General features: G+C 34.4%; 1 protein-coding gene across 1 annotated transcript in view; it reads left to right on the top strand.

The window, feature by feature from the left end:
- Window positions 1-20,938, top strand: part of LOC106466597 (D-aspartate oxidase-like) — a 68,976-nt gene that overhangs the window by 18,597 nt on the left and 29,441 nt on the right. The window contains exons 3-5 of the mRNA XM_022394624.1: window positions 11,286-11,409; window positions 18,399-18,478; window positions 19,181-19,247. Of these exons, the coding sequence (XP_022250332.1) occupies window positions 11,286-11,409; window positions 18,399-18,478; window positions 19,181-19,247 (271 nt within the window). The remainder of the gene's footprint in view (window positions 1-11,285; window positions 11,410-18,398; window positions 18,479-19,180; window positions 19,248-20,938) is intronic.

Raw genomic sequence — 20,938 nt, 5'->3', positions numbered from 1 at the left:
ATTAAATTTTGATAGTTTAATTGATGCATTTGAAAAGCAAAAGCACGAAAGGTTCATATAATGTAACCATGAATACCAGAATGCTACCTGTACAAGATCTAGTTAAGTATATGTACAGATTTGTAAACTAATAAAATTTGTTATTTGCAAACTTAAGTACTATTTTATCAATCAGTTTATAATCCATGTACGCCACAAGTGACTGGCCTCTCATACAAACATAAGTTTCAAAACTAGGGATATAACAGAAATTTATTCTCCATCCTTGAAAGATTACTCTAGCTATGTGACTTTGAACAATACTGGATGACATAAATATCAAAATGGTTTACAAATTATGTAAGTACACCTAGTAGGCTATACTTCATTAGCTCCTGGTTTACAGGTGTGATATCGTGAGATGTTATATTGTGACTTCATTTCAGGCCTGTGTAAGGCGGTAATTAATTCTTTATGTTATTGTCATTAAGTGGGTAGTGAGCCACAAAACAAATAATCAAAACATTTCAGAGGTGGGGGCGCCAAAAGTGTCTTTGCCCCCAGGTCCTGAGAACCCTTGCTAGGCCACTGGTGACAAGTTCATAAGTATTTTTAAATGTAAACAAATTAATAACTAAGTGTGAATGTGAAAAGTTCATAACCATATTTATGTGACAAGTTCATAACTATATGTATGAAGGTGACAAGCTCATAATTGACTGCAAGTGTGTGACAAGTTAATAACTTAAGTGTGAATATAATTAGTTAATAATTAAGTTTAAATGTGACAAATTCATAACTATATGTGTGAATGTAACAGGTTCATAACTGTATCTGTGAATGCATAAAGTTCATAATTATGATGGACATATTGCTAACATGTTCCAAAGCCAGAGCTAGTCTTCTTGCTTGAACTGGAATTTGTCAACTTGTGATTATGCTTTCTTTATTGTAAAAGCACTTTTTGCTTTTGTGTACAAGCATATCCGTGTTTTCAAATAATGCAGTTTTATCCATTCAAAATTCTCTTGCAGTCACTATTGAACATTACAATAGGTGGTAAGCCATACACAAAATCCATAGATAGCATAACTTCTTTTCTGAGCATCAGCAAGTTTAGAGAACAATTGGTGGACTGCTGCTATCTTGTCTGGTATGACATAATCACTTACAGCAAACAGTCATGCTAGTTGGTCTGAGTTTAAGAACTTAATCGAATGTGTACAAGCTTAGTTAAATTACACAATACTTTAAAAGCTGTTGAAGGCATCAGATCTTACTAGAAACATCTACATGTTTTGGTACCTGATGATGACAAAACCTTGTCGAAATGTTGTACATTTGCTGTTATATTAAACTTTTAAAGTTTTTCTTCATTACCTGTTCAAGCCGTCTCCAGCCATTATTAGTCTCAAAGTGGGTTCCTCGTCACCAAATTTGTACTTTTTAGGTGTTTTGGAGCATATTATCCACTGTTTATTTAACCTATCAGCTGTAGTGTGAGTTAATGTGTCAGCAAATGGATAAGCTTAAGTTCACCAATCAAAGTAATTGTTAAACTGATTACCATTATTAGCTTATGATATAGTTCTAGAGCAATATTCAGGGCTATTATCTGAACTGGAAAATCTATTATTTCTGTCTAGAGCTTTCCTTTGTATGGGTGGCTCTACACTGAGTAACATTTTGTAGTTTAGTGTCTACATCATCTCTCAACATTCTTGCACAAATATTACTAGAAATACTAATTTTTGCAGATTATATGTATGTGTCAGTTCCTGCTGTCTCTCTCAGAAACTTAACAACCACTCTTTATATCACAGGTTGGGCACCACGCTTGCTCAGATGATAACAGATGCTTTCCCATACCTCTTAACGTATTACAGGTTTGTCAGAAGTAGCATTTGACAATGCTGTATTTGCTGCACTTCATAAACCTATAACAACAAGAAGCTTCTTTATCTGAACAATTGAAGCACTAAGAGACAGATAAATCTAATATATTCTTTTAGTGGCTGTATCCTCTGTTTTGGACTGCAATTTTACTCATTCAAGATTATGTCGGATTGAATTTTTAATTTTACTTTTGATGAAAAAGAAATAAATCTACAATATCATCACAGACAATTGATCCACTATATAACAAATAATATATCTGGCATAATGCCACTATTATCCACATACTTAAATTCATTTAGTTATTAAACAGTGAGTTAAATGGACTTAAAAACACCATAAATAGTATATAAACATCACCATTATAAGAGGCCTTACTGTATTTCTTTGGTCTGTGGACCCAAAAGGGAAATATCAGAGGGTGTGGCAAATCATTATATATATTAGGCCTCTACATCACAGTTTGCATTTCAAATTTTACTTTTTATGAAAAGAGATCTGCAACATCATCAGGCATATTTACATCTATATTACTTATGATATATCAATATAGGGCAAAGTCACTATAAGCAGCACAGAAAGTCTGATGTTGAATTTGGATCACTGACCACTTTTCATAAAGAGCTGTTTCCAAGGTATATTTAGTGCCTGTACGTAATTGACAGGCAAAATCTCTCTCAAAAAGTTCCCATATATAGTCAATGGGATTGAAGTCCAGTGAGTAGGTTGACTACTTAATTCAGTTAACAACCATTTCTTTAAGGAACTTATCAATCAGGTTAGCATGGTGGGGTGGGCATTGCAATCCCTTAGGCTGAAGTTGCGTCAGTAGTAGCAACACAGAGAATTATAGGATGTGACTCAAATACTGTATGACATTAATGGTACCAGCCTACAGGATGTAAAATTTAATTCATCTATGGATGCTTATTCCTGCCTACATGATACTTCTATCACTACCACATGTGTCACATTCCTGTATGAAAATGTATTTATATGGTTTCATGTTCTCTTCAAGTGGGCATATATCTATTATCTAATTGCCGAGTGGAATCTGAATCATCTGTAAAAGATAATATTGTGTCATATGTTTTTTGCTCATTGAATGTTTTCCTGGCATCTTTACAGGTGAATGGCTTTGTGCTTTCCTGCGAGTACAATAAACCACATTGTGCATTTCACATATAGGCCAAGCCATATACAATGTTTTTATAAGAATTTGCACACATCCAATTACAGTGGGGCCTGATGTATCCTAGTGGTTAGCATGCTAGGCTGCAAATGAGAAGGGCCAATGTTCAAGCCTGTGATATGTCACCAAACATGCCCTGTTCTATCATCTGTAGGCATGTTGTGAAAGAGAAAGTGAAGTTAGAGTGTGTGATTGTCAAATTAACTGTAGTGAGTGAGTTATAAAGTGAGAGTTTCATAGTCTGTATTATAAACAACTGAATCAAGACAACCCATGAGATTCACCATGAAAAGGAAGTGCTATCACCATGATTAAACAGTGCATACCTGATTGTCAGCTTAAGTTAGTGAACAGGTCAAAAGTGCCAGTGGTGATCAGGGCATGTGACAAACATTGAGAGATGCCAACAAACCACAGCATGTCCTATGAGACACGCCCGGCATGCCCAGGTGGTTAAGGCACTCGACTCTCAATCTGAGGGTCGCAGGTTCGAATCCCCGTCACACCAAACATGCTCGCCTTTTCAGCCGTAGGGGCGTTATAATGTGACGGTCAATCCCACTAAAAATCCCACTGGTAAAAGAGTAGCCCAAGAGTTGGCAGTGGGTGGTGATGACTAGCTGCCTTCCCTCTAGTCTTACACTGCTAAATTAGGGACGGCTAGCACAGATAGCCCTTGTGTAGCTTTGCGCAAAATTCAAAAACAAACAACCTATGAGACATTGGGTGCAATAGTGAGAACCAGTCTAGTATCTGATGATCAGATGAGAGGCAAGGTACATCTGAGTGTGCTGATTGATGGTAAAAATAATGGAGGATACTCTCTACTACGTGGGAGATATTGAGGCCATTTGTATGAAAGCACCAATCTATGACTTGGTGATTTGAAACATATCAGATAGTACAAAATTGAAGGAACCAGACAGAAAGGAGACTAATAAAGCATCTGTAGTCACCACAAGAGCTCAAGAAAAGAAGAGCAAGCAATAAATCAAGCCCCCCTGCAATTATCAAAAAGTGACATCTCGAATGTAGGTCGATCGGAACTGAATAAAGTGCAGGAAGTTATCAACAGAATGTACTATAAATTGAAAGTAGGTGGGAAGACCAAGATCCACCACACCAATCTGTTGAAGAGATACTTTGAAAGGGAAAAAAGACCTAACAGGTGCAGCAATTGAGGCACAGATAGACATGGCAGATGTAGCTGTCATAGATGCAGAATCAGAAAACAGTGACTTTGTCATAGAAGATGAAGACCTGCCAGATAAAACCACTGGGTGGAAATGAAACATACAAAGACTTCAACATCAGTGAAGAACTTATCAAGATCTACTGTGCTAGTATGCAGATGTCTTCACAGATAGAACAAGCAAGAAAGACCTTGTACAACACAAGATCGAGACTAAGACAACGAATCTAGTCAAAGTGAAGCCATACAGATATAGACTTTGTGTATGAATGGAGAAGTGTCTTTGTATATAGTATAATATAAAAAATACTGTAAATATTTTTCTTAACGAGAGACTTATTGTTAGATATACAAGACTGTTTAGTTTAAAAGTTATTTAGTGTAACGAATTTGTTATTATAAAGTTGTTGAAGATTCTCGAGAGTAAGAATCAACAATATGTATTTACGTAAACAAAAAGAGAGTATCTATTATTAGTTCACTATAGTCAGTGTGCTATAAAGTTTGGAAACTATAACTATGTACGTAAATGCCTGTATTAATGCCAGTATTGTTACATAAAACTGAAATTTCTAGAAAACCTCCACACGGCTATTAATATAACCAACGCAATGCACCAAAAAGAGAGTATCTATTATTAGTTCACTATAGTCAGTGTGCTATAAAGTTTGGAAACTATAACTATGTATGTAAATGCCTGTGTTAGCACCAGTATTGATATGTAAAACTGAAATTTCTAGAAAACTTCCATACACCTATAAATATAACTAACGCAATGCACCAAAAACAGAGTATCTATTATTAGTTCGCTATAGTCGGTGTGTTATAAGCTTTGGAAACTATAACTGGGATTATTATAAAGCTTATCAATCAGAAAACTTCAGATATTTGATCAGGAACCTTTACAAAGTTCGACCATTACAAATCAATTAACTTCAGTGGATTCTCATCGGACATTATTATTTTTACGAAAACATTATATAAATTCATCATGGAGACGTCAATGTGTGGGCCGGTAAATAACGAAGGACAAAGCTAGCTAGCTTCCCGTTACGCGAATCGTACCTACATCAACTCGTAATTAACTCACTTATCATGAACCCTCGATAAGATATCAAGGAAGTTCCATACTAGAAAGAAGATTTTATATTGCTTGTAAGTTTGTGGAACTTGTTTGAAATAACTGTTATTGTAAATTATATTGTTGTGTGTGTATTAAAAACTTATTTACGTTAAAAAAAAGAAAACAGTGTGTATCAATCTTGTTGGCAAATATCATAAATTGAAGATATATCGGCATATATTTCAATACTAAATCCAAAGTACAATTTAACTACTAAATTTGAATTTATCAGTTAACTCAATTTCAGGTTATTTGAAATTCTAATACGTAACATTACTGATTTAATATACAATGATTATTTAGTTTTCATAACAAGTGTGTTAAAGCTTATTAATTTAAAAGTGATAGTTATGAAATTTTATTACATAATTCTGTATGAGTTGCATGTTGTGCATGTAGTTCAACTGTTATACTAGGCTTTTGTAATATTGTTGACGTCATCTAACTTGAAGCTTCTAAGTTTTTCTCATTATGTGTCATATTGTTGTTACTAGAGGGCTAGATAATTCTATATTTTTCTGTCCCATTTTATAAATATGTGCTGATACAGAGTGCAAAGAAATTAGTTAAAGTAACTTAGTGAAAGTGAAGTTAGACTGTGTGATTATCAGTTTGGATATAACAGGCTATGTATAATGTGAGGTATTCACAGTTTGTATTGCAACAACAGAGATAAAGAATAATAATTTGTTTTGTCAAAGGGTGTTCGAAAGTGATTAAATCTGCCTGTGTGTACTTTGACAAAAAAAAGAGACAATTATTTAAAGCTCTGGATACAACTGTGGTAACCAACAGTTATAGTGATGGTTTTAAAGTGAGTTTCACAGCTTATATTGTAACAACAGAGATATAAAATAATAATTCGTTTTGTCAATTGCTTTCTAAAGTAATTGAACCAGCTGTGTGGACTTTTGACATAAAAGAGAATTATTTAAAGCTCTGGATACAACTGTGGTAACACATGGGGTAATGTAAGTGAATTTATCACTGATTGTATTGTGATAAGAGAGGAGAAAAGAAATAATTTGTCTTGTTAGTTGGGTTTTAAAGTAACTGAACAAGCATGTGTGGACTTTTGACAAAAAAAGTGAATTATTTGAAGCTCTAGATTCAATCTATAGTGTAAAGAACTTTTCTGTACATATGTTGAACTCATTTTGAGTACATTATTTTAAAATGAGTGGATTGTGTGCTGTCCATTTATTGTTGAAATTTATCAACAACAAGTTACAGACATCTACTGTAAAGCTCTATTCAAACCAGTATCTTCAGTCAATTTACAGTTTCTCTGATTTTACTATCCTCATGGGAGAGCTCTTGGATATTTTGGTTATCATCACACACTGCATGGGAGATGTGGAGACCAGAAGTTTCATTAAGAAGAAAAAAATAAAAACTTTTACACCTTCTACAATTTGCTTCAAAGTGTTTTGAAGGCATTTGTTTGTAATATGAGAAGGTGGGGGAGAAACCAGTTTTACTCTTATTGTGAATAGAGTTATCTGGCAAGCCTGCCATTTGTTTTAATGTTATGCTTGAAGATTTTGTCCAATTTTTTGTAAGAGTTAATGTTAGTTCAACATTTTACTCATATACATTTAGATCTTTTGTGGTCTATCAATAAGTGAAGTTTAATTGTTCCTTTTCAGCAGGGGTCAAAGGTTATTTTTATTAATATCCTAATTAGCCATATTTTTGGTAATTTACAATACCCAATGTGAAACGTAATTTATGTAAATAAGAATCTAAGTTCTGACCAATCACAAAATTAGAAGGAAAACTGCAGGTTTACTATGACATCATCAATTGTTTAGCTTTAATTGAAGGCAGGGAAAGGCAACTAGAATGAATGAATGTTATCTAATCATCCTTCAATATTTTGGATATTCCTTCATGAGTATAGACTATGCAAAACTGAAGTGACAACTGGAATTATTTTGAGGCATGACTGTATAAATGAGTACTTGCAGGTAACATTTCTTAGTAAAGTGTATTGATCCTCTTGTAAACATTTCTGTACTTTTCAAAACCTTTATAAATGTACTAAATATTACATTTTCTTAAGGAAATTCCTGGTGATTTCATTTCCTAATGACAGGAAGGCCGCTAGCAGTGACAGCTCTTCCACCAAACATATGTCATTTCTTGGTGCCATCCATCATGGTGCATACAATAACTTCTCTATAAAGACACTCTCATAAAGGCTCAAGTTTAGTTGCTCTTGATGGTAACTTTCAGTTATAATCTTTTCCCATTATGTCATCTGGTAAAGATGACTCACATTATTAGTAACTCAGGAGGAATTAGGTTGCAGTTCATTTTCCTCAGTTTATGAACAGTTAGTAACCTTTTTTTTTGGAGGGGTAGAGCTATTGGAATGCTGGTGAAAATTTTATATTTAATCCTAAAATTCTCTGAGTCCAACTTGGTCCTCAACCTTGTGTAAGGATTGGCACAGATCTCCTCCTCTCTGCCACAGATTATGAGGAGATGCAAACACAAGTCAATTGACTTACATAAAATCCAATCCTAATCATGTACCAGAAAATGTCTGTTGACTTTTGGCTATGGCATTTCTGGACTAAAAGTAACAGGCTCATGGAACATGAAAATTGAGGAATTGATTGATGAATGAAAAAGTGATTACTGTTTGAGAGGAAATCAAACTGAACAAGTACAGATACACTTTGTTTACATCAATGCACAAAAGTAAATTTAAGGTAGGTCAGTACTAAATAAAAATAGATAAACAAATAATGAATTAAAATAATTGAATAATAAAACCAATACTGAGATATAAAAATGAATTGACTATGAATATATTAAAAAATGTATAATTTAAACGAAGACTGCATGTTGTTCAGGTAAAATCAGTAATATGAACATATTAAAAAATGTATAATTTAAATGATAACTGCATATTGTTCAGGTAAAAGCAGTAATACAAACATATTAAAAAATGTATAATTTAAATGAAGACTGCATGTTGTTGAGGTAAAATCAGTAACACGAACATTTTAAAAAATGTATAATTTAAATGAAGACTGCATGTTGTTCACATGATTTTACCTGAACAACATGCAGTCTTCATTTGAATTGACTATGATCTATTATTAGTTGGTTCATTATGTGAAACACTGCAAAAATGGGACTTGTAGTTTGGATATAATTTAGAAGTTTTTTTTTACAGTCATTCATATGTTAGATTGAGTGTCTAGTTATATATAATTAAGGGTAATTGTGCCTTAGATTTGATTGTGGACTGGCAAATTTGTTGGCAGACTTATGTACTCAAGTAGAAACTTTGTAATTGCAAATAAGGGGTTTGTAGACACATGTAGTATAGTGTTAGTATCACTACATAAGTTGTTAAGTAGTGAACATGTAAAAGTTCTATGTCAGTTATTCTGTGGTAATTTGGGGAGGAATTATTTACAAATAGTGATAGAAAACTGAAAGGTCCTTCTTACAAAATTGGTTCATACAACCATTAGTATTAGTACAAAATATCAGCATTATACTGTGTTGCTGGTTCAGTCTTGGCTGTATTTTCAGTATGAAAATAGTAGGACTGTAGAATTTAAACAAGATGTTTCTTCAGAAATTCAAATATCTTCTTTTCTATGCATGCTGTTAGAAGCCATGTGATACAGCATTGCAAATGCAGAGGGATTCTACCTTTGCATTTTAATTTTTTTTTATGAATTAGATCCTATGAACTTTAAGAGAGAGAGAGAGAGATTTGAATCATACAAACAAAATCATATTTATAGAGCACAGATGCATTGAAAATTAAGAAAAGAAAGGAGATACTGTTCCTTGAATTAGTTAGTAATATCTGATGCTTTATAAATCACACCCATGAAAGTTTGAGAGAATATGACCAGAGATTGTTTCATATAAAGATCAGATGTAAAAACCGTTAGGTTGCAGGTCAGGCCTAGCAACTATAGAAATCTAAATAAAGCTCTAATTACTTCCTTGAAATAAGAAGCTGTGGTTAAAGTAGATGATCATTTTGTAGACGATTTAGTTTAAGTGCAAGGAAGCATCAAAAGAGAATATCTTAATTGTTGATTCAGTATCAAGATGTCTTTGAACTACATTAGTTTAAGGGGTCCTAATTATTAAGATGACATTCAGCATTGTTAACATCTTTATTTTCAATTGTGATGTTAGAAAAACACGTAGGTTCAAGAAGTCTCGATAGAAATGAATAAAAAACCCTATAACCCTAGCGCTTTTGAAAGGTCCACCTTTTCAAAGCACTTGGGTTATAGGGTTTTTATTCATTTTTATTTTCAATTGAATAAGACTGAAGGATACTTTAAGCCTACAATGTATGTTGGAGCAGAATATTATTAGATTAAAGCTATAGCAGGTATCTAAAGTTCTTTCCAAGCACAGATTAACTGATTTTAGTAACTTTATCTATGTATTTACCCTCTCAACTGAATTATTGCCTAAAAGTTGTTTATCTTGTTTACTTCATGTTTCAATCATATATTCTTAACAAAATCTTAACTAGATTCCAGAACAATTAATGTCTTTGGGCCCATTAACCAATTAAGTCAACTTTATTAAACTACAAATAAAATAATATGGCATAGTTTGGAAAATTTGGTAACTTACATTCAGTTCTTTTATTTGCATATCTTCTTCAGCTTTACTCCCCTATTGCTCACACTCCTAGGTAGCTTATTCTCCATGTTGACTTACTATAGTTATTTTGGGATGGGATATCTGTTCATAATATCTCTGTCATAAATGTTGCAATGATTCGTATCTTAAACCTGTTCACTACATAATACTAAAGCATTATTTCTCTTAATAGTATTAAACCATCTAATACACTTGTTTCAATACTATACAAAACATATCACGTGTATCACTAAAAAAAGACAGCATTTTTTATTAAGTAGCATTTAGAGCTCCTAAACCCTTAGGCCATGACTAACTCAAATAATTCAGTTATTATTTCTGCCTATCTCGTATGACTACATTAAATATTTCACAGCAAAATAAAGAGCATTAAATTATTAAAGTTAGGGCTATGGGCTGTCTTAAATTTCTCCTCACAGCACAATGCCTAATTATTCTAAGTTTCTTTGGCTTTATAGTAGAATTAGTTAATTGAGGTTAGTAGCAGCATTGGGAACTTTGAAAATTCCTCTCACTAACACACAGCAAATATCAAATAGGTAAAAATTTGGTTGAAATATTGAGAACTTGTATGTTTTTTAACATTTTCAAACATTTGAGCATACATTGAAAGCAAGATAAATAAGATTACATACAGAGTACCTGAAAACTAGAAAACCTTTTAATGGTCATTCTGTTCAATATGCTTGAGTCTTAATTTCCATAGGAAGCAATTTGGGAATGATCAGGCCAATGCCACGTTGTCATTTCTAGAGGGGTGTGGTGGCATGCCTCCCAAAAAATTTTGAAACTTTAATGCTATGAGATTGAATCTAGCCATTTTAACTGCAAATACTGCATACACACAATGTAATGTATTGAATTAAAAGAAGCAAATTTCAATACATAAGATGTAGCTATACAGGCCATGGCCTTACTGCTTCCTACAGCTTTGATCTTAAATATCCAATGTTTTTAGGATGGTAATAGATATTATTTTATTGACCCTATCCGTACAGAGGTCCAATGACAAAATGTATGTTCTTCATTTTCAGAATAACTACTTTTATTAATTAATCATTCTGAACATGTTGGAATGCTCAGCAAAATTGCATATTTATAATCAGGTCCATTACAAATTTGTTTCCATGATCCACTTACTTAAACTGCATGTTCTAGAGTTAAGTATGATAAAATATTCATTAAAGAAAACAGTTTAACTTTATTTGGATTTTTTTAAACTTTTGTTTCATTTTTAACAGAGAGTGGTGCAGAGACAGCTACAATCACTTTATGTCAATTCTACAGACACCTGATGCAAGTGAAGCTGGCATTCAGCAGCTTTCAGGATACCATTTCAGTTCTATTAACCAGGAGTATGTAAAAGTAAGGGAAACAACATGTGAATTCAAAATTTCTATTTAATATTTTTATTTTCTATAACTCAAAATGAAGTATGCTGTTTTTATATTTAGTATGTTCTGAGCAGGGTTTTGAAATGTCTTTTACTCACCACAGTAAACCTACATTTACATAGGATGTGAAGAATATGTAGCATTGATGCTACTAATTTATTCTTCTGAATTATTCAGCAGACAAACTGTTTAAAATACTAAAAATAAATATGAAGCCCATTCTATCATTCAGTTAACCACTTGTTACTAAATTATAAAGGTTTTAGGAAATACCACCCTGATCAGTAGCCTTGGACAAGGACAAATCAAAAGAACAAGTCAAGTACCTTTTTGTGGTGGAGTATACATTATGTGTGTACTGTTTTGAGTTGACTTTTACTCATCACAGTGAACCTATAAATATTTATGTGGGATTTTAGGAATACACGGCATTAATGCTACTAAGTTATTCTTCTCAATTATTCAGCAGACAGGCTGCTTAAAATACCAAAATAAATATGAAGTCCAATTTATTATATGATTTGCCACTTGTCACTGAGTTATACTAGTTTCTGAAAATTCCACCTCTCATCAGGAAATCTAGACAAGGGCAAATTAAATGAACAGAACTAGTCTTCTTATAGTGTTGGATGTATATTGTTAAGACAGTGGAAGTCACGTGATGCTGCTGGTGCGTTTGGCGCTAGTAGCGCAGGTGAAATTTCTCAAATGATCATGTATTTCCTAGTGCGTTCGAGATGCCCTCTTTTTTTTTAGTATATAAGCCTGGCAGAGAAAGCCTGCGAGATTGAATGAATGAAGAGAGTTCTGGGTAATTTACGATTCTGTTTTGAGCTAGTGTGTGTTTTGTTATCGAGATTGTGAATCACTGTGATTTATAGCGTGTATTATAAAAGTAGTTAAGTTTAAAGTGAAAGAGATGTATTGACTGTGGAATTACTGTGTACCAAAAGTTTGTATCAAGAAAGAATAAACTTGTTCAATCAAGAAAGGATTTGTATTGCTGAAGTTCCTCAGAAAGAATTTCTACCGTAAATTAACAAACGAGGAGATATGTAACAAATTGGTGTCAGAGAGTGGGATGGAAAAAAAAAAAAAGATGGAAACGAGAAGTGGCAAATCACACTACGACTTAGCAGATTTTATGGCAGCAATACAAGAGCAGCAAAAGAAACAAGAAGAGAGATTACAGGAGTTGTTGGAGGAAAAAGAAAAGAAACAAGAAGAGAGACAATAGCAGTTGCAAGAAAACCTGCAACAGTGGCAGCTCGAACAGCAAAATAAACAAGAGAGAGACTACAGCGGTGGTTGGAGGAGAAAGAAAATAAACAAGAAGCAATTCTCCAACAGTTGAGAGAAAGCCAGCATACACAAATAGAAAATATCAGTAAATTTCAAAGTGAGTTAAATACATTAAAGGACAATTTACTGTCTTTTACACAGGGAGTATATATTAGCCATGGGCCTAATCAGCCCCAGACAACAGGAAACCCCTTCTAGACCCCGCAGCCAAACCCTAATGCAGACATCTTCAGTCCTGCCAGAAGTCACATTCCAGACATGAGTGTCAGTAATAGGGGTGATTTAGTACGAAGAAAGCCACAGGAATTCGATGGGAAGGCACCATGGGAAGCATATAGAGCACAATTAGAGCTCCTGGCAGAAATGAATGGATGGACAGAGGTGCAGAGGGCAGCGTACTTGGCAAGAAGCCTGAAGGGACAACCACTGGAAATACTTCGACAGTTGTCAGCAGACGGCAGTCACAACTATAGAGCACTGGTAGCTGCTCTAGAACTCAGGTATGAAACTCAAAATCAGTTTGAAGTCTACAGAGCTAGGTTTAGGACTAGAGTCCGTGCTAAAGGGGAGAGTCTGCAAGAGCTGGCACAGGATTTGGAAAGTATGGCACACAAGGCCTACTCAACTGCACCACCCAATGTTCTCAAGTTGTTGCTGAGGGATCAGTTTGTAGATGCCTTGGACAGTCCACAACTTAAGATACAAGTGATGCAAGCACACCCCTCTACCATGCAGGATGCAATGGCCAGGGCTCTCAAATTTGAATCCTACATTAAGTCTAGCACAGGGGTACCAAGGTTGGTACAGTCATCAGGATTCAAGGCCAGAAAAGGGCAGCTTTCAGAGAAGTTTGAGGGACTTTGCTGGCACTGTAACAAACATGGGCACAAGAGAACTCAATGCCGGCAACTTCAACACAGGGAAGATGCCACGGCAGGAAAGGCTGCTACCCAGAAAGGTTGTTGGAACTGTGGAGATCAAGGACATATGAGGAGCCAGTATAAGAAGAATTCTACCAATAAGTCAGCCTCGGGGAAACCAGTAGTGGTTGGTGTTGAGGGATGCCTACCAACCCCCATCGTGAAAGTCCCAACAGCTAAGTGCAAAATGCTAAGCACACATAGCAGACCCTTGTAACAATATTATCAGTGCTCATAACCTTCCCTAAGTATAAAATTTAAGTACTTTTCCAAACTTTTAGACAGTATTTTATATCACAATACCAACCACGCAGATTTTATATTTCTGTCAGTAGTTTTCAATATCCATTAGCAACCATAGCTAAATATTATTGTTAAAGGCAATCCACCAGATAAATTAATCATTACTTATGATTTGTTTATTGATAATATCTACAAGATAAACCCTTGCTCATGTCAAGTACTGTGACAGCATTACAATGTTGTTTGTAAATACACAATTCTTATATTCAGTGAATACTCAATATTTATCTCTTACAGAGGAAATATCTCTTACTAGCTTTAGAAATAATTGCTTAGTAGGCATTAAGGCATGTAGTTATTTTTTGTTATCACTTTCTGCTACAGTCTTTCAAGATTTACTAAATAACTTACACTAGATTCTATTAGTAAAGTAAAAAATTCAAGATAGAAAAGTAAAATGGTTACCACTGTTTGTCAAATCTTTTATTATATTATATTATATTTATTATATTTCATGGATTTGATAGGGTGATATAAACTAAAGTTGGTGAAAGCTTAGCCCTTGGTCTCTAGCTTTGCATAAAATTCAAGATTATTTCAAAGTTAGATATCCTCCATAGTTTTTATTGTAAGATAGATGTATGTATACAGCTATCTTAAAATTAAAAATATGTTAATATATGAAGCTTCAGACTGACCCCCAGAGTACATTTAGAAGCAACTAAATTGCTTTTTTTCAACTGCCAGAGTGGCTAAAGTTACAAGTCAGTTATATCAGAATAATCCAGGTAATCTGAAGCTTATAAAAACCTAATTTTTCTTCCTTTATCTTTGCAAAGCATAATTTTGGTTACAGATCTATGTCTCAGTTGTTATATGATAAAGATGATGTTCATAAAGGTAAATTATCAAGATAATGTTGATTTTTAACTGTCAGACTTTGGTAAGGTATTTGTTTTTGATTTACAGGATAATGATTGAAATGAATTTTGGAGGAACATTAATATAATTGTAGAGGTTATGACGTCGAGGCAAGGAACACAAAGTAAATACTGCCCTTTTTAAGGAGGTGGAAGTATCAACTATCTAGGCTTTGCCGTTAAAAGAGAGAAAGAAGCAAACAGCGCTTTATCAGAATGGCGCTGATATATGTATCTTATACTGAGAAATTAGCTGTGGGGGGGGGGGGATGCCCCGAGAAAATCCACTAAGTGGTTGAGCACACAATTTTCGTGCTCACTGCACCAGTCTATATACCCTATCAATTCCACGCCAATTTTGATCATGTGACTACTCTCCACCAATAGTATTGTGCCACCAATATTGGTGCAGCTAGCTTTATCTGCTATTCCCGCTCAATCCCCACTTTCTCATTTGGCATAGCTTTATTTAGACATGTGGTTTTTTGCATGTGACTACCGTTTATCATTGTGCTTATATGCCATTTGAATTTTTTTTCTAACAGTTTTCTTTTACTGTGTTTACATTCAATTGTTTCAATGAGATATATATATATATACACGTATATTTTGCATTTGTTTCTTGTTACCGAATTATGCAATTTCATATAAATTAGCGATTCAATGTATCGACTATGGTAGTTCGTGTTACAGCCGACAACACTACTGATACGACTTCCCAGGAATCGGGTTCAACTTTATCAGAAGAGGAGGTGCATGCTTTAATTAGCAGGGAGCTAGATTCATATCTTTGGCCAGTGATTTCTTCTCCTTTTTAACCTGACAATGTTGCTGAGGGTGAATACAATCAAGGACAAAACAATTTAGACTAATTTCTTCTTAGACCTTCTTATTTTGGTCTGTCATACTCTATACCTCTTCAGGATATTTCACCTTCCGCATTCTTTTTTTAGAATTGGTTATTCGGGTCGATAGTCGATGCATATTCAGTTTTTTCTGTATGTTCTAGACAAGGGTGATTTTGCTAGTTTTTTTTTCCCCCGCTCCTGTTGCCATGCCTCAACGTCATTCACTTTGGTGGAGGTTTGTTCTTTTCAACCTTTCTTTCTATGGTTTCCAGATCTCCCTGTAGATTGGTGGTATGTTTTTCGCCTTGTAAACTTCCTACCTGGTTGCAATATCCTTTGAGTGGCTTTGTCCTTTTTTACACACTGGAGAAATTAAGTATTTCACGTCATTAATGCTCAGACTTTGGTAAATTAGATATTTGTGTCCTTTGTCATCCAAGTTAACTTAAGTTTATTGTAAGTTAGATATTGATTTTTACTTGTTTTCTAGGTAATTTTATTCAGTTTACACATTCGTTATTATTACGTACTTTGTCATCTAGGTATGTGGGGGGAGGGTAGTTATGCTACACTTCCACAACTCTTCAGTGGTCACTTATAACACCAAGAAAGGGTTACCAAATCCAGGTCTCTGTGCTTTCAGACCCTTGGTCTCCTTTTCTGGCCCTACAATTATCACCTGGTTGTCTTACCTTGCCATGTTCTCAACCTGAATCTGGTTGTGGATCGTTTATCTCGACCAAACAAGATTCTCCCCATGGAGTGATCCCTCAATTAAAATGTCTTTCAGTGGATGTATTCTCAGCTGGGAACACCTAATATCGATGCTTGTCCTCCTATTCAATTCCTCTTCAGAGTTCTGTCCCTAATCCAAACCACAATGTGTCTAGTTCTACTCGTGGCTCTATATTGGCCAATGCAACCATGGTTCTGCTGCTCCAACATTTACTTGTACAGCCTCCCCTACCTTACCTCAGGCTTAGTCTATACTCCATAAACCTCGGTCAGACATTGTTCATACAGATGTCACCACACTCCATCTTCAAGCATGGCTTTTGTCAGGTCCATTACCTCAGCCTAGGGACTGATTCCACTTGTTGCATCTTTCCCTTCCCGATCCATCAGATCATCATCCATGTCCATTTCTCAACGAGGTTTCCATCCTACCCACCATTCCATTCCTAGTCTTTCCCAATTCTTCACCTGGTTCTTTGACAAAGGCTTGTCCACTTTGAATGTGTCTGGCTATTGGGCAGTCTTGTTGAACAACTTTTATTTCGCCAAGTTTCATAAAGTTTTGTCTTCCCCTGTCATTTCCCTCCTTTTGAGTCATGCATCCTCCACGTTTCATTGATTTGCCTGATTGGGACCTCAATGTGGTCCTTTATGCCCTTTCCTGTCCTCCCTTTGAACCTTTGTCCATGTGTTTTTTGTACCATCTCTCCCTCAAGACCTATTTCCTTCTCCTTACTTGCGGATGCCATTGATCAGATATTTATGCCATTTACATTACTCATATCCTATACCATTCCTCGTGTCAATAGATATCCAGACCAGTCCTTCCTTCCTAAAACCTATGCTGCCTGTGAAGGTAGTGTGGCTTTCACACCCATTTCCTTACCTTCCATCTCCCACCCGTACTCTTATTCCAATCCTGATCAGTTACTTTGTCCAGTTCACTCCTCATGGTGTTATGTGGCATTTACTGCCTTCTTTTGGGCTTCACGTTCATGACTTTTATTCCCTGAAACCCTTCCATTTCCCATGATCTATCCCGTGTCAAGCTAACTGGTTGGGTTTGTCAACTTGTTAGGCTAGCATATTCAGACTTATCCATGAAAGATTGTCATTTCCACAACATTTCTTCTCTTCAAATTCGTCATATAACCATGTCTTTGGCTGCTTGCCATCGCTGTCCTTAGGAGGAGATCATTCAGATTGGAATGTGGAGTATTCCCAATATCTTTATTGCTCATTATCTGCAAGATCTGGCTGTATCTTCCTCAGGTGTATATTATCTCCCTCATATGGCAATTTTACACGTTCTTTCATCATTGATTGGGGTAAATCTTATCACTTCCTTTCATTTATACTTTTATTTTCAGTAACCCTCATTTTTAACACAGATAATGGGCTTCCACTCTGCAGTAGTTGTTGCCTGATCAGGTATGCTTTACCTCAAACCTGCATTATTTGCTGATTGCAATATAATGCTCACTGTAGAGATGGGGTGTTCCACAAGACTACTGGTGGCATGCCTAGCAGTATATACTTATGTGTCTCTAGATATCTGTCAGTTTAACTCAATTGCGGACCATCACTCATGACTTCATGAGGAAAGTAGAAGGGGATTTCTGCAGGTACTTACCTCTTCTCTCACACTTCCCACCCTTCTCCACTGTAAGTGTTCTTTCTTTTGAGCCTGCCAATTCTAAAGTGTGGATTGAGTGGGAATAGCAGAGGGTGCTAGCTGTGCCAATATAGGTGGTGCAATACTATTGGTGGAGAGTATTCAAATAATATGTACATGTTCAAAAATGGTGGAAAATTGATGGAGTACACAGACTGGTGTGCTGAGCATGAAAGTGTTTTAGCCATGTTTAGAAGGTAGAAAAAAGATTGAGATAGCTTTTTGTGAGAAGTGGTAGGTACCTGTCTGATATAAATTTTCAGTGTAAGAAAATACACATTTTTTTATCATTAATGTTTCCATTTTTAACTATTAAGAATGAAGTATTGGAGGAGTTGTTGCCATTACTCCGGCCAGCAACTGATCAAGAACACAAACTTTTTCCACCTGAACTGAAGTAAGTGTATGCATAGTGTTTTACCAAATTGAATAACTAATTAGTATTTGTTGTAAAAGGAAGAAATTACAGTAGAAATTTGCTGTTTAATTTATTAAGATCATTAGATACAATTAGATGTAGAGACCATGGAAAATTTGCAGTTTGTTTATGTAAATAATAAGAGATGATACTTATTAACTTGTTATAGATAAAATGTAGTCATTTGATTTCAATCTTTGTATTGAACATATAACACTACAATACACTGTTTGCAATTTCTCTAGTCAAATTTTCATATAGAAACTGTTTTGTTTGTGTGTCTGTGTAAAATCATGCCATACAAACATTTGGGAATAAGATTTTTTAAAATATTATGTGAGAGAACTAACTTTATGTGACAGTACTTATTCTGTATAAAGTGGAGGTTATGCATATCTTAGAACATTATATAAACATGCCATATAATAAAGTGTTTGTTGATATTTTGAAATAAGTTTGGGTGATTTATTCAATGTCTATTTCAAATTAATGTTCCCTCCAAAAGAATGTTTTTAAAGATACTAAGAAATTATGTGAAAGGTGCAAACTCTTTTTCTGGTAATACTTAACAAATTTATGAAGGCATACTTACTCATCTGTTTGAAAAATGTCTTAGTGATTTCTAAAATCTCGAAATGGATGGAAATAATATGCAAGTGTTTTTGCTGAAATTTCTTTTAGGGCTGGAATGTTTTTCACTACCACTGTTACAGACTGTTATCGCTACCTTCCTTGGTTGAGAAAAAGGTGATTTTTTTGTTACAAGTGATTAGCTTTAACCATATTCAGAGGGTTTTAGTTATTATCAGTACACTAATTTTAAATATTTAATACAATTAGAGGAATTTTAATATGAATGTGTTTGTGTTTGGTTGTTACATGAAGTTATTGGACATACCGTTACTGATGGATAAATAAAATCTACAAAGTAAATCCCATTGTTGTAAATGTTCATAAAAACCTTTAAACAACTATGAATTTTATTAATGGATTACTACTGGTTTAGTATATATACTTTGTTAATTTTTGTACTTTCTGATTTTCATATTGGTATATTCTCATTGTGTAAAGCAAATTATACACAAAAACTTTTGCATAGCTTGTTGTACAATGAGCTATTCTAAAAACTTTCAAAATGAGCTAAAGTATATTAAGCTGATGTTTAATTTGATTAATCTAGAGCAAAAATACGATTAATAATATAATTTTTTTAAATGCAACTAATTATATTTTTTAAAATGGCTACCTGTAAAGACATTATGTTGCTATAATTAGTACTGGGTAAAATTTTGATAAAATATACTATGTATTTCAAAGTATGCCGAAAAGTTCAATAAAATTTTGTATTTATACATTAGAAAATTATTTCTAAAAATTCTACTATAAATTTATATATTGACTTAATATTATACCAAACTGGGTTTAGTGTAAATATCCTCATGATAAAAAGTTATCGAGTCAGGTAAACATTTTGTATATTCAATCATAATTATTTTTTACATAGCCATATCCTTAATGTAAGTGAATATGATTACACAACCAAGTAATTCAGAAATGCCACTCACCTCTCTGCACCACAAAGAGATATTATCTTCAGTAAACTGCCATGTAAATTCCTACACATACCAAAAGCCTTGAACATAGCTCCCACCTTTACATGTGTCATGTAACCTATGATATAATCATCAGTAGACTGTAGCCCTCCACCATTAATAGGGTGGCACATTTTCCATTTGCACTCACTTTTGACAAAGGCTCTCATTCTTTTCTTGGCACTACTTCTTTTCATGAAGATATGTTTTTCTCATAAGATTTACCAGAATTTTTGTTTTTTTTTGTTTTAACCTTTTGCTACAATACATCATGAAGACTTTCTGTCAATTAAACCAATGAGACACTCAGAAAGTACTAGCAACATGATGCAATAATCTCACTATTGTAAAAAAATCGCTAATTCATAACAATTGAACTACACAATGTATGATTCATAAGCACATGCATAAAAAACTTACCATACAATATCCGTTTCTAAAAGTAACTAAATATGACACCTGCATTATATTCACCTGGAAAAAAGTTAAGCACCCCCAAATATTTTTCAGGATTGCTTATTGAAAATAAGGTTTAATTTTTATGATGTTGAGCAATGTTCATAATTTCAAACATAATTAAAAGGATGTGAGCGTTCAGGTGTGACATTTAAATCAGGCGCGTTTTTTTCCCCACGTGCAACTTGCTCCCTTCTTCACGTCCAATATGCACTATTTTCTCGTGCATGAAATCCGTATTTAAGTCCCGATTTTCTGAATGCAAAATCATTTTAAGTAAGAATGGCAAGAAGACGGATATCAGAGGCGCAGAGATGGCAAATTATTGGCATGAATTCCGCTGGTATGTCCTACAAGGCGATAAGTATACAACTTGGCTATCATTACATAG

This window comes from Limulus polyphemus, unplaced genomic scaffold, assembly GCF_000517525.1.
Source record: "Limulus polyphemus unplaced genomic scaffold, Limulus_polyphemus-2.1.2 Scaffold2315, whole genome shotgun sequence".
NCBI classification, from domain to species: Eukaryota; Metazoa; Arthropoda; class Merostomata; order Xiphosura; family Limulidae; genus Limulus; species Limulus polyphemus.
The sequence above is the reverse complement of the archived record's forward strand: the minus strand, read 5'-3'. Positions and strand labels throughout refer to the sequence as shown.